The sequence below is a fragment of the Miniopterus schreibersii genome (genome assembly GCF_964146895.1).
Source record: "Miniopterus schreibersii genome assembly, chromosome: 1".
NCBI classification, from domain to species: Eukaryota; Metazoa; Chordata; class Mammalia; order Chiroptera; family Miniopteridae; genus Miniopterus; species Miniopterus schreibersii.
Genome location: NC_138101.1, coordinates 85,592,352 through 85,607,797, shown reverse-complemented (window position 1 = coordinate 85,607,797; position 15,446 = coordinate 85,592,352). Strand labels below are relative to the sequence as shown.

The 15,446-nt window shown below is 35.6% G+C and overlaps 1 protein-coding gene across 1 annotated transcript in view; it reads left to right on the top strand.

Annotated features, from left to right (window-relative positions):
- Positions 1-1,411: 1,411 nt before the first annotated feature.
- MALRD1 (MAM and LDL receptor class A domain containing 1) overlaps positions 1,412-15,446 on the top strand; it is a gene marked incomplete at its 5' end in the record, with an annotated part of 544,166 nt that continues 530,131 nt past the window's right edge. Inside the window, 2 exons of the mRNA XM_081144915.1 lie at positions 1,412-1,610; positions 14,089-14,229. Coding sequence (XP_081001041.1) covers positions 1,412-1,610; positions 14,089-14,229 — 340 coding nt within the window. The remainder of the gene's footprint in view (positions 1,611-14,088; positions 14,230-15,446) is intronic.

Below are 15,446 nucleotides of genomic sequence, written 5' to 3'. Positions count from 1 at the left end.
GTGGAGAGAAAGTCTAGGAAAAAGTGAAAAAAATGTATAACCTGAACAGAGAGGAGGACTGATGTGGAACTATAAGGGTAACCAGCATTTAAGAGACACACAAAGAGGAGTGGCAAGGTATCACTCAATATCATTTACAAAACAGAGAAATAAGGAGAACAGATATTTCTGAAGTTGGAATAAAGTGCAGAGCAGTGAAATGCTGGATAACGGGGAGTGCTCAGTGACAGGGAAAAATTATGAATTTTCCTCCCAGAGTCCTGAATGCTCATATCTTAGAACTTTATATTTTCATTGGGTCTTTTCTTTGTAGAATGTGGGAGAAATCTTACTTTTCTCAAACTTCCTTTAAATGTGCAGATGCATTCTCTGCCCATGGGCTATGGTCCCTTCCGCAGAACATTCTCCACTTGCTTCTCACAATCTCCTGAGCTGTCTTTGTCTCCTGTTATATTGCAGAAATTAAAAGAAAGCACTTGAAAGAGAACTTTAACATACCTTTAAGAAGTATAAAAGAATGGTTTGAATATTCATCTTCATATAACTTCTATAATTATTCAGCTCCGTAGAATTTTATTATTAGTAGGTCAGTGTACTCTGAACTTCAGCACACACTGTGCATTCTGAAGATGCATCTGAAACCACGTGTTTCACTTGTAAAAGCAAATGAAGATGAATTGAGCATAGAAGGAAGAGCGCTGTACTGGGCAGTAGGATGATTGAATTCTAGTTTCTAACACCAAGTATTATATTTCCTCCCATATGTCTCAACATTCTTGGGCCCGAGTTATGTGATTTGTAAAATAATGATCTCCAATGTCTCTTTAACAGTTAGCGTCGTATTGTTCTGAATTCATCTAAACAAGCAATGTAAGGTTTCTATTCGATAATGAAGGATAAGCATTTCATTCCCGTGGAGCAATTCTAATATTTGGGCCTGAAATATGTGAGTACGTTTTAGTAACCACAGTAACGTTCTAAATTACACGAATGTGATTAAATAAGCATAGGAAGCAATACAGAACATTTCTGCATCACTTAAAATTTCATTGTGATTCTGCCTCCATTTATGAGCTTGCCCCCCTTTTGTATTTTAAATCTTCTTTCAGGAGATAGCATGAACATAAAGGCTTGGATTGTTAAACATGGCATACATAGGGCAATAAACATGCATGTTTATCTAGATATAGAAACGGTGCGATTATTCAAGTTAAATATTTTCTAAAGACACTCCTGTGAAAGACTAAAGGCACTGCCTTGGGAGTCACTTGCTAGAATTGCAGACAGTTGCCATTAGTATCCAGTTATAAGAGGCAAATCTGAAAAAGAAAGAACAGAGAAGAGAAAAAGAATGTTTCCAGTTATGGACTCACCTATTACAACTGCCTGATCTCAACAGACATGCCAAGTAATGCTCTCCTGCCTAGCCAGAATGTTAGCATTCCCAAAGAATGAAGCTTTTTGTGTCCCTTGGATCGTCTGTGTCTTCCTCTCTACGCTGGTTCAGCAAGGAACAGAGGCCTTTCAGTGTGACAATGGGGTCTCAGTGCCTCCTGACAATGTGTGTGACTTCACAGATCACTGTGGGGACAAGAGCGATGAACAGCAATGTAAGTGCCATTCCTCTCTTTTCTCCAGTTTCTGTGTACGTTTCCACCAGGCGCTGATGAGCAGTCAGGGAGATTCAGCTAGATATCTGGCCCTGCATGGATTTAATATAAGCCTATAGTGTAAGAGAGAAACTAAAATAGTTTTTTTCATTAAAGAGACAGGCCCATAAATAAAAATTACTCTAATTAAACAATATCAAATTGCAAAGATTCTAACTGGCTGGGATGTATTTTAAATTAGTTTTTACTGATTCCACGGAAAGAGTGATAGGCAGGAATGCAGCTTTTGATGTTATATTAGTAGAGCAAAATTCAAAAGATGTGCATTACTGCAGCTTTGAGATTCTGTGATGGAAATTATGAGCATAAGTTTGAATTCAGTATGAAAACATTTTAAATACATTCTAAATTAAATGAGTAGATTTTATTTTTGCTGATAGGTCCGCACCACCGAGTGAAATGATTACTCACTGAGCACGACTCCCTGGCTTGTGTCATTTGATTTCAGGTTGAGGAAAGAGCACAGGCTCCACAGAGTGCAGGACCATCCGCTAATTGTGTGATCTTGAACCTCCACTTTATTACACAAGGTGATAAAGTGAAATAAACCAGCTCTCACAGGAGGGAAAATGCTCCACTGCCTACTGGTGCGATATTAATAAAAAGGAACCACTTACCACAGGGAGACATGGGTAAAGACTTGTACGTGTCTGTAGTTTTTCTGCCAATATGACATCCTGAAGGAGTGACTGCTTTTCACTAATGGAACAGTGTCCTTCTTACATGTAATCAATTGTCTTTCATAGGCAACATTTTCATACAGTTAAACGGATTCATTGTTGGTTCATAGTATTATCCACTCAATTGTCTGAAGGCACTAATTCTAGTTAGAGCACTTTAGTCAAACATATTTTCTATTTTTATTCAGATATTATATTAATTAGTGTTTACAGAATTATTTTGTTCAGATAACTATATTAATTACTATTTGCAGAATTTCTTCTGCTCGAATAGGCTCTGCAGGTTCGATTTTGCTGTTGTTGGCCTTCTGTTTACAAATTCAGTTGTTACATTAAAACAAAAGAGTTTACTGAAAAATTTCTCTGTAGAAGAAAACAGCCTAATGAGTTTTGTCCCATAGTTTGGGAGAGCTATCTTGCAGTTAGTAACTATTAAATGCAACGCACAGCCAAAGACAAGGATTCATTAATATTTGCCCAGTTTCCCCAGGAAGGCTCCATGTGGGCGAGCTGCTCTGGGGCCTGTCTGGGAAAGCCCTTGCTGGCTTCTCTGATGAGCAGCAAGGAGGAATCACACCGCTGGCTTGACAAGAAGTGCCGAGTCCCTTCCATTGTTAATCTCTATGAATCTCCGCTTAGCACGCTTGCCGTGATAACACGATGGCCCTGCTTCAGGGAAAAGGCTAACGCGAAAGAAGGGGGAAGCCGCGGGTGGGAAAGGTCTCGGCTGCCTAAGCGATTCTAGTAACGTGCAGCGTGGAGCAAAGCGAAGGCACGCATCTGTCAAAGAAGCAGGTTTCGTTTTAAATGTTACATTGGGAGATCACCTTTTGGCTTTTTCATTTTTCATTTTCATTTCTGAGACGTTTTCCCTTTGGTATTTTATTTAAAGTGTGGACCAGAACCTGTAGATAAAATTGAGAATCACTTTAAAGTGTGAGTTTCTTTTCTGTACCACACTAGGGGGGAAATATTGTGAAGGCATCATAATGGCCGAGCAGTTTCTCTCAGGAAAATTTGTGAAGCTAAATTTACAGGTGAGGTTTTTAAAGCGACTTTAATGGTGTTAAAGTGGCCACATTTTGAAAAAAATCAACCCGTGCCCCCCTTTAATGTCCAAATGATGTGGCCTTTAAGAAACAGGTTAATGGGTTGACTTTTCTTAATGAAGGTGACATAGTTGAAGTTGAATTTCAGATGCAACCGATTCTATTCATAGGTTTTTGAAAATGTTCTCACTTTACATGATGGGACTCTTTTTAAGAATACTCACGCTGTTTATTTTAACTCAGTGCTTTTTAAGATATTAGGTTTAGAAAGACTGAATCTTCCCAATGGAATAAATTCTATTTATGCACGCTATTGAGCACTTAATATGTAGTGAGCAAGGGAAATGATTTTTAAGTGTAACAACTATTGGGTTCCAGTCCTGACAAGAATCCCTTTTTATTAGACTTTATTGATATCCTGAGCCAGGGAAATAAATGCGGTACTGGTCTGGATTTTTTAAACAAAATCACATTCCAAGTGTTGCATTGTCTGCTTCCAAGCAGATTCCCTTTTCCTGGTCTTCATTCTCTTGTATGTTCGTTTGTTATTTATTTTAATAGAGTCCGTACTAAGTATAGAGATAGTCTAACTCCTCTTCTAGCATTTGCTCCAAATTTTTTGATGTACAAAGGCTTTACTCTGCTTTATTCTTTTAACAATAAAGGTAGATGTGTTACTTATATTGCTACCATTCAAATATAAATCAATCAGAAAATTACAAAGTGTACTGTTGATACAATGTCGAGATATATCCCATGCAATGGATCCCTACCAGTGGAGTGTTTCCAGAAAGTATATTTAAAAAATTACTTTTGCATACCTGAAGGGAGTATTAAAATTAGTTGTTATATATTCACTTTCAGAGCTAAATTTACTCTAAATTCACTGTGATTCAAAAGAGAAAATAATATTCAGTTAATCAAGTACTTTTCTCCTTACCTACATGTTATGCGTAAGAACTCTTTTATTTGTCCTACCTAGTATTTTTATAAGGAGATAGAAATCTATTTTATACCTTGGTTTGATGGAATATATCATAAAGATTTGAGGTTTTACCTATTTTCTTTTACAAACATTTTAAATTTAAGAACAAGAATTTTTTTCACTTCATATAAATCTAAATTTATATACAAAATATGTAAAAACTACCTTAGAGTTGCATTCTCAGAATCTGAGAGGTGATAGTGTTTAACCTAAGTAAAACATTATTTCTTCACTGGAATGACATAAATAGCAAGTGCCTTCAAAATAATTGGTTCATTGAAGTAGTTGACAATAAAGCATTGATAGAGTGAAATGTGGCATTTCAATACTTATTTTGTTACATTGGATGCAAAATTTTTATGCACATTGTCATGAAACAACTAATAAAAATCCTTTAAAAGTCCTATTTACCATGGCAACATATCTTAGTTTGGGCTACAATCACAAACATCATAGACTGGGTGGCTTAAACAACAAACATTTATTTCTCACAGACCTAGGGGCTGGGAAGTCTCGGGTCAAGGTGCTGGCAGAACTGATGTCTGATGCGGGCCCTTTTCCTGGTTTGCAGACAGCTGTCTTCTTGCCACGTCCTCACATGGAAGAGAGAGGTCATCTCTAGTGTCTCTTCTTGTAAGGGCACTGGTCCGATCTTGAGGGTTTCATCCTCATGACTCAATCACACCCCTGAGACCTCACCTCCAAATACCATCGCACTGGGGATTAGGGCTTAAACATACACATTCTGGAGGCAAACGAACATTCACTCCATAACACAACAGAATTATATATGTAAGAGATCTAATAATAGATATGTACAGCTTAGTTAAAGAAAATTAGAAAATTTTCACAGACTTCAGTCTTGGCCTAAATGGGTGCTATAGTTTTGAGTCCTATGACATTTACCTTAATTTTATGTAACAATTTAAGCGCACTGAATTGGGTGCTCAATGAAAAATAGCAAAATATCTTTTTTTTTAAATTTTTTTTTATTGCATTAGGCAGACTCTTTAGACCATTTTTCTTTACTATCTCTGCAGATCTTTAGGTCTTTCCTGGTGTGTAGCCACAACTGTAGAACCATTATCACAGAGGAAGAAAGCCTTCAAGTTCTTCTAGGTCAAAAGTCTCATTTTGTAAATGAGAATGAGGAGAGACCTTAAGCCAAGAGTTAATATGTGCTAATTAAAGGTGCCTCAAGACTCCAAGTGGGGTTCCTGTCCACCTTATGTTTGAAATATGAGTTACTCAAGGTCTTATAAGAGTGGTTATAAAATCTGTTTTTCGTACATTGGACAACTTTAGAGGACATTATAAAACATATTAAGTTTCTAAATAAAACTTCTGCCCAGCCGGGCGTGGCTCAGCGGTTGAGCGTCGACCTAGGATCCAGGCGATGGGGTTTGATTCCCAGTCAGGGCACATGTCTGGGTTGCGGGCTTGATCAATGACTTTCTCATCATTGATGTTTCTGTCTCTCTCTCTCCCTCTCCTTTCCTCTCTCTGAAATCAATAAAGATACATTTAAAATAAATAAATAAATAGACAAACAAACAAATAAATAAATAAAACTGCCCATTAGTTACTGATGTCAGAATATGGGCCTAACTCTTTCAAATTGTTTCCTTTCAATAACATTTGGATATGGACAGTTTTACTTATCTATACCACACTGTCAACCTAAATACTTTCAGATCTCTTATGTATGATTTGTGCCAGTTGCAGGATACTTCTGTTGAGGTGAACTGGAAGAGGAGGTACCTGTGAGAATATAAATTATTGTGTAGAGTGGAATGAATGGAAAAGTGAGATAAAATGGATAGCAGTGCAGATTTTAACAAGAGAAAGATACAGCAAAACCTGAGCCCACAGAACTGCACACTGGCTTCAGTGTTTATCATGAAAGGCCTATGGGATTTGCCTAAGAATGGCTGCTGGAGGCAAAACCAGAGGAGACAGAAGATAAGACTTAGGGAGAGGGGCATCAAGAATGCTGAAATCACAAACACAAGAAGACTTGGAGTATTTTTAACAAAGACTGTAAACCTTTTTGTGCAAAGGAAATGAACTTACAAACTCCTTGTTATAACACTTGCCAATGGAGAGTCTGAAAATTTTCCAATGAGCAAGGGATAGCAAATGGAAATTAGACGTATCCACTTGGACTAATAATAAAATAGCTTGAATGTCTGTTTAGAGTTTTATCATTTTATTTTAGTAAAATAAACATTCACAAGGGCTTTTATTATTTTTATACCAGCTTTTTCTTTCCTCAGACAATATTTTTCTTGTAAGAGAGCTCATCTTAATCTTGCTCCAAAGGATAGGCTTCAGAAAGACCTTGAACTGGGCATTTTTTTTTTTTTTTTTTGTATGTGTGCCTATTAGAGGCCTTCTGTTATTTTTGAAAACAATCTTCATAAAGTACTTTCATGTCAAATAGCACTCTCAGGAGCTCTTCCCCCTTGGCAGTGTTGGGTGCTTTGGAGGCTGCTGTGCACAGCTGTGTAGCATAAATCATTTTCCTTAATAGATTTTGATGTCTAAAATTGTTTCACAGTGTGGACTATTTTTGTTCATAATAGGCAATGGAAATGTGAAAGAAAAGATGGACCACATGCAATATGGATTGTACTTTCATCTTTGACTATGTAAAAACATGAAAGCAACAACCTGGAGAAGCATTTTTGGTGCATTCTGAAAACTGGCCGGACAGTGAATCTTTCTCCCAAGAAAGAAGTTAAAACATTACTAGAATTTTATCTTGATCCATCCTGCAGGGTTTCTATTACAATTCTAACAAAAGATACCTTATAACTAACAGGGCGAACTTGATGGAGCATGTATCTTGATGATAACTTAAGAAAAGAAAACATGTCTTTATGAAAAGATGTATCTTTCTAGAGCTACAGATAGTTTAAGGAGGAGATCCTGTAAAAGCAAAATATTAGCCCCATTAGGGCAGGAAGTTTATCTAGTTCTCCCCATTTTCTAAAAGACTGATTAGCACTGTCAATAAATTGTAGATAGACTAATGGATTACTGGTTGGCTGACTGGCTGCGAGAATAATTGGAGGAATCATCAGCTGTACTCTTTTCTTTCACCTGGAATTAGATAAGACTGCTGTCTTGCCCTAACCGCTTGCTCAGTGGTTAGAGCTTCGGCAGGCTGGCTGCAGGGTTGCAGGCTTGATCTCTAGGCCCCTGGGTGTGGGTGTGGGGGGCAACCAATCGTGTCTCTCTCACATCGATGTCTCTCTCTCTCTCTGTCTCTCCCACTCCCTTCCGCTCTCTCTAAAATATCAATGGAAAGAATATCCTTGGCTGAGGGTTAACAAAAAACAAAAAAACAAACAAAAGAAAAACTGCCCAGTCTTGCAATGCAGTTTGCTCTTGTTCTGTGATTCAAGTGTGCAAGTTGGTATCATCCCAGGACATTTAGTTTGGGAGTCCTTGGATGATATCAACTTGCACACTTTGAAAATTTCAGACACTTCAATGACATCAAATGGCAAACTGTTTCTTTCACAAACGAAATGTTTTCTGAAGCCAGTATCTATATATAGATAGAACTCTTACCGAGCTTGTCATTCCATGTAACTTTTCTGTTTGTCAGTAACCATCATTTCTGCATGTGCATATTGACACTAAAGGCTTGACTAGGAATTCTGTGAGAAGGTTTGCATTCTGTTGTCAAAATGGTCAATTTTATGAAAGCAAGGACCTTGAATCACAGCTTTTAAATAAGTTTCCACCAAAAAATAAGAATAGAATACAATGTTCTCTATTATCCAGAAATAACTGTGACTTTCCAGTGAGTAAGCCCTGAAATGCTTGATTGGATTTGGAAGAGAAATTTTAATTATTTTGAGAGAAATTGAAAACCTATTTAGGAAAAGAAAAACGACAAGAGTTCATTTATTACTGAATTAGTTTACTTGATGGAAAAGTTTGTCCATGCAAGAGATATAATTTTCTAATCAGGTCTCTGTATTCACCATTATAGAAATTACTAAAAAGCCATAAGATCTTCTGTCCAAAGTGCTACTCTGGAACAGAGAATATATGCAACATTTATAGTATTTGAGTGTATACTGCTGTGGATGGGAGTGAGTGCCTTGCCTTGTCCATACTTCTACAGAAATTACCAGACACTTAGAAACCTTGAATCTTCAAAGGCCTCCTTTGAAGGTTACTAACCTTAAACAATGGGAAAGGGAAAACATGGTTTGATAACCCTTTTTCATAGATATCCTTTCTCAGGTGTCTCATAGATACCATCAATGGCACAACTACTGCCAAAGATGTCCTCAATAACTTGAGAATAAGGCCAATTACATGACAAGATTCCAATGTGTAATACTGGATAACTCTGGTGTGGGCTGTGAAAGTGCTGATTCCATTTGCTATAACATACTTTTGTGAGTTGGGGTTTTTTTCTGTTTCTGTCCCAATGAAAATTAATTCATTGCAAAAGATAACAAACATTTCCTGATAAAAACGAATTAATATTTTCAAATTGCTGGGCCAAATAATAGCAAACTTCAACTGAAATTTACTTTTGAGGATAATTAATTTTTACTTTCATTTACTTAGAATATTTGGATCATTTCATCCTTTGCAGGAACTGGCCATTTTTTTTTTTTTTTTTTTTTTTACAGTTAATGAGAGTAAAGGAGATAATTCTTTGTGAAAATGTTTTTCTGTGTTATCTACATGAAGGAAATAGTTTTCTAAATAGTAAAATGAATTATATGTAAATTTTTGTGACTATGCAATTCATCGTTTTCCTTAAATAGAAAAACACTTAATAAACTAGGAATAGAGGGAACTACTTCAACACAGTAAAGGCTATGTCTGAAAGACCCACAGCTAACTTCTTAGTGGTGAAAGACTGAAAGCTTTTCCTCTAAAATCAGGAACAAGACAAGGATGTCCTCTTTCATTACTTCTATCAACACGGTATTGGAAGTCCCAGCCAGAGTAATTAGGTGAGACAAAGTAATAAAAGGCATTCAAATTGGAAATGAACAAGTAAAAATATCTCTGTTCATTGAAAATGTGATCCTTAAACATAGAAAACCTTAAAAATTCTACCAAAAAACCCCCATTAGAACAAATAAGCAAATTCAGCAAAGTTGCAGGATATATAATCAACACATAAAAATTATTTGCATTTCTATACACTAACAATGAACAATCTGAAAAGGAAATTAAGAAAAACAGTTCTATTTGCAATAGCACCTAACAGAATAAAATACTTAGTAATAAACATAACCAAGGAGACGAAGACATATTTATGGAAAATTAGAAATTGTTGCTGAAAGAAATTAAGACATGAATAAATGGAAAGACATCTTTCATGTTCATGAATTGGAAGAATTAATATTGTTTACACATCAGTACAACTGAAAGCAATCTACAGATTCAATGTAATTCCTATCAAAGTCCCAAGAATGCTTTTTTGCAGAAATAATACAATCCATCATAAAATGTATATGGAATATCAAGGGGACCCAAGTAACAAAAACAATCTTGAAAAAGAACCATGTTATAATTCTCACACTCCCTGATTTCAAACTTATTACAAAGCTACAGTAATGAAAAGAGTGTGGAATTTGCATAAAGATAGATATATAGGCCAATGGAATAAAATAGAGTGCCTAAAAATAAGCTCTCTCAGATAGGGTCAAATGGTTTTCAACAAGTGCACCAAGGCTATTCAATGGAAAAAGACCAGTCTTTTCAACAAATACCATTGTAAAAATTGGATATTCACACAAAATGATTACAGTTGGATCCTTACCTTACATCATACACAAAATTAACTCAAAATGGATTGAGGACCTAAATGTAAGAGCTAATACTATACAATTCTTAGAAGAAAACATCGGGGGAAAACTTTACAATATTGGATTTGGGAATGATTTTTTAGATATGACAACAACGTCATAGGCAAAAAAAAAAAAGAGGAAAACTAAATTAAACTCTAATATCATCTACCTCTCCCCTTCTAGATTTTTCCTAATTCTTATATTTTATATTGAAAGAGTGGGATTTATTGGTAGGGAAAGACTACAACTGTGCCTCATTGAACCTTTAGGAGGAAAGTAGAAGTACATTATTAATATGGGTCCATGTGAAATAAGTGGTTTGCTTTTAATACCTTCTACCTCTCCCTTTCTAGATTTTTCCTAATTCTTATATTTTCTCTGTATTCTAAGAACTTTACATTGCGGTAATCTATCCATATCATTCTTTCCAGAATTAATCCTGAGTTCTGCACCAATTTCTCCACTATTACTGCTACTAAAACTTGATTCTATTCCCTCCCATTTTCTCAGAAGCATGCTCTAAGTTTACTATCTCTTGGGGACATAGTTTTATATATTTTTTCCTATTATGGTGTTAATGATTGACTATATGAGAGACTCTTCAGTGAGTTTTAATGAGAGAATCTGGCACTGTGGAAGCCAATTCAGGAGAGAATTGCGACAGAGAGAGACCCTCCTTCCTGAACTACACTGCGCCTGACCTTTGGGATCATAAAATTGAAAATGAAATGATAAGATCCACAAGTTCAAAAAGCCCAGGAACGTGGAGTCTACTGATAAGTTCCCGCATGCCATTCCTCGTTGTTGCTTACACTGTCCAATTGTCACAATGTAGGGATGGTGTGGCAGCAGAAATCGACGTGGAGGCAGATGTTCAGATAGCAAGTAGTTTCAGATTTGAATGTTGACATGTGGCATATGGAATTAAAAGGTAAATCAGCCACAATTCAAGAAAAATTGTTTAAATGGTTTAAAATATATAATCCTCTCTTGGGGGAAATGAATACTTAGGAAATTTTCTGATACATTTTTGAACAATCCAGCAGTTACGATAAGTTCATGATTGCCTTTTTAAAATTTTTTATTAAGAATTAGCTGAAAATATATGCTCATTAGATTCATTTTATAACAAAAAGAACTCCTGTTGAGACTAAAGGGAAAAATGTTTTATTGAGCTATTTTTCTAGTTCTACTACTTCCAGAAATCATCATCATTACTCTTGTGTATTAAAAAGAGCAAATAACATTGCAAACAGATGTCAACTAGTAATTGTACTGCAAGGTAGTTTCTTGGTATTAAAAAACGTTTGGCACCTATAGTAAATGTGTGTACATGTCATACACATAATTGCTAGAAAATGGTGATAAAAATATTTTGAATATTTTATAATCAGAAATCGATCATTGTAAAAATTGCTGGGAACTAGAGGGAACTTGATACATGTTTATGCAGCTACATGCATAGCTAGTTGAACAGCATGCACACACATATACACTGTATGACTAACTAATTTGTTTTATTTTTTTGTTCAGCCAATGTCCCTGAACCACTAGGGGTCCATGAGGTAATAATTGGAATATTCTTGCTATTTCAGATATTTCAAAGGCCTGGAGATTGTAAATTTAACCATGCTTTGATTCATAGACTAACCAAATTTCTTTGCTTTCGGATAGGATGACATCAATTCTGCCTGGAAATACAAATGTCCTTAGGCTGGCTGGAAACTCTGATAGGCCTCTAATTCTAGGTATTTGATAAAAATGTGACAGTGGATTCACAATTAGGCCTCAGAACGGAGCTTTAAGAGCTCATGTTCTGGGGTTCCAAAAAGACCTGGTTCCAGTCTCAACCTCCAGCACTCACTAGCAGTTCTAGCTTGGGCGAGTTATTTCATGTCTCTAACACAGAGCCTACATTTTTTCATTTAAAACAGAAGAAAATGCCTGCTTCATAAGGAAGAAATAAGCTACTGCAAGTAGGATATCTAACACAGAACAAACTACCTCCATAAATTGTGGCCATTAAAATTCCTGTTATTATTACAGAATATAGCTGGGTTGTAAAATCTTTCAAAATAAGGGATCAAGAAGTAAAATTAATAAAGTAGACCATTAGTATTAATAAAATTAATAAAGTAGACCATTAGTATTAGGTTTAGTTAATGTTGTTTAAAGGTGACATTTCTAAATCAGCTTTCAATTTTCATGTAGATGATCTCAAGAGCAGGCACCAAATATATTATTATTAAATAATATTTTGTCCAAAAAATGATTAAACAAAAATTCACCCCTTGTGGGAATATAAACTGATGCAGCCACTATGGAAAACAGTATAAAGACTCCTAAAAAATTAAGAATAGAGCTACCATGTGACCCAGCAACCCCTCTTCTGGGTATCTACACCCAAAATTTGAAAACGTTTATTTATAAAGATATATGCACCCCTATGTTCACTGCAGCATTATTCACGGTGGTCAAGACATAGGAGCAACTGAGGTGTCCTTTGAGAGAGGAGTGGATAAAGAAGTTGTGGTACATATATACAATGGAATACTACTCAGCCAGGAGAAAAGATGCAATACTCCCCCTTGTGGCAACTAATGGATGGATTTTGAAAATATCATGCTAAGCAAAATAAGTCAGGGAGAAAGTGTCAAAAGCAATATGACTTTACTCATATGTGAGATATAAAATTGAAAGCAACAAATGAACAAACAAGACAACTGCACAAACGAAAACTCCTAGACACAAGCAACAGTATCATGGTCACCAGAGGGAAGGGGAGGGGAGGTGGGGAGGTAGTAAAGGGTAAAAGGAGTCAAATTTTGGTGACAAAAGATTTGACGTAGGGTGGTAAACACACAATGCTATACAGACAAAGTATTATAAAATTGTAACTCGAAACCTATATAATTTTTTAACCAAAATAGAAAAAAAGTTTTTGTGACTGAGTTGCCAAGCACTATCTAACAACCAGTATATTTACTCCTGCTATGGCTAATGCAACCAGTCAGGGCAAGAACAATCTTTTCCAAGGGAAATCTCCACAGAAGCTAAGAACACAACTCAGGGAGGGGCAATTTGCAATTGAGATAAAGTTTTTTGTTTTTTTTTTTAGGTTGAGCATCTTTTAATATATTTAGGAATTTCTTGGATAATGGAATAAAGCCTTACCTGTGTGGTTATTGTGACTAACCAAGTATCCATATCTTGCTTCTCCCTAGCCTCTTGGATCATTTATACCCAAAAGAAAAAAAAGGCAGAAGAATGCCTTTGCTCTCTATGGTAAAAGCATTCAGAGTTTCAAGAACATTGAGATCAACAGGGAGGTGCTATGCTTAATTCCAGGCGTCCATCACAGACACTATGGAATTCTGATATGCCCGCATGGCAGGAATATTGAGATTTTATTGAAGATGTAACCCTAATAATAATTCCTCATATTTTACAGTGCCTATGAGTTGTAAAGTACATTATGTACTTTATGTCATTAGATCCTCACAACAGTTATTTTAGGGAGACAGGGCAGAATGTCATTATTTTAACCTTACAAGTGAAGGGAAAATTTCACTGTGGTTAAGTAGTTATGTAATGGCACCCAGTCTCTTAGACAAAATCAGGATTAGGTCCTCAGCCTTCTGATCTCCAGTGGCATTCTTTCTGTCTACACTGTTTTTTGTGTGTGGTGATTTATGAGAATGTCGTATGCAAAGAAGCTTTGCATTAATAAAGTAAATGTAAATGTGAAAAATAATCCTTATGTTAATCTACATTTGTCATTTGTTGCTAAGCTTTCTTGTTTCTATTATTTTCTTATTTCTTAAGAAGGCAAATGGGTTGGGAAAGCTAATTTCTTCTTTCTCTCCTTAGGCTTGAATTACGAAAGATGTGATTTTGAGGATGGGCTCTGTAATATGACACAAGATCAGAGTCTGCAACTTGGTTGGACAAAGAGAAATGGGATGACTGGTCTATCACCTCCATTTTATGATCACAATGGTGCTGTAGCTGGTAAGTGCTTTGAGTTTCTTTCTTTCCTTCTTTTTCTTTTCTTTTTTGTCAAGTGTTTGATTATGGTAGTAGAATCTTGGCTGATATTTAGATATAAATAATTAAACCATTTTCAAGATATTTATTATTCTAAAATATCACATTGGATCCTTATCATTGAGGTCATGGGATCCCGAAGGTCTATCTAGACAATAGGGAATTTTCTGTATATTTTGACTCTTTATGGAAATTGTGAAATTTAAACATGATAATGCTACATAGATTAATTCATCAATTTATATTTTGCTTTTGGCTAGACTGATTTCAGCTCTGTCCGGTAACATTTGTTTCCTCAGGCTCACCAGAACACTCTGATGGGCTGCTGACTAGCCTTTGAAGTTGCTCCTAAGCCAGACACTTATTAATGTCTTTATTTGTTAGCTAATGAACTTCATTCATTCACCGTTTTGTATCAGGCGATTAAGATATTTTAGTGAGCAGATATTGACTCCGTGCCTGCCCTCATCTGATGGGCTTACACGTCATATTAAAACAGGTAATATATTGTCTGGCATAACTAATTGAATGCTGGTGATTTTTTTATAAAAGTGATGCTCCACTCAAATAAGTACAATGAGAAGTTAAATGTAAGTATGTACTTAGAGATACTTTAAAGCAAGCTAATGTTTGAGCATTAGATGTTAATTGTTAGGAAATGTTTACATATTACACATGTGGATTGGAACCCTGGCTCCATCACTCGCTAGCTGTATGATCTTGAGCAATTTACTTTTTTAAGCCTTGGTTTTCTCAATTTTACAAGGGGGAAAAATGATATTTAGTTCATAAAATAGTTGATTTAAGAGCTACATGAGATGTTATTGGTAAAATTTGTCATAAAATATCTGATATTTAAAAAAGCTGATAGTATGTTTCTGAATATTTTTGGTGTTTCTGGCTTTAACTTCTATATAACTAAAATGGAGTTTGTTCTTTTGCTTGACTTTGATGTCAAAAATACTTTTCTAAAAATGAAATACTGCCATTTGTGGCAACACGGATGGATTTTGAGAATATCATGCTAAGCAAAGTAAGAGAAAAAGTCAAGAACTATATTTTTTCACTTGTGTAAAATACAAAACTGAAATCAACAAGTGAACAAAAAATACAAACACACACTCAAACACAGACAACAATTACCAGAAGGAAAGAAAGTGTGGGTGTCAGTGAAGGGTAGA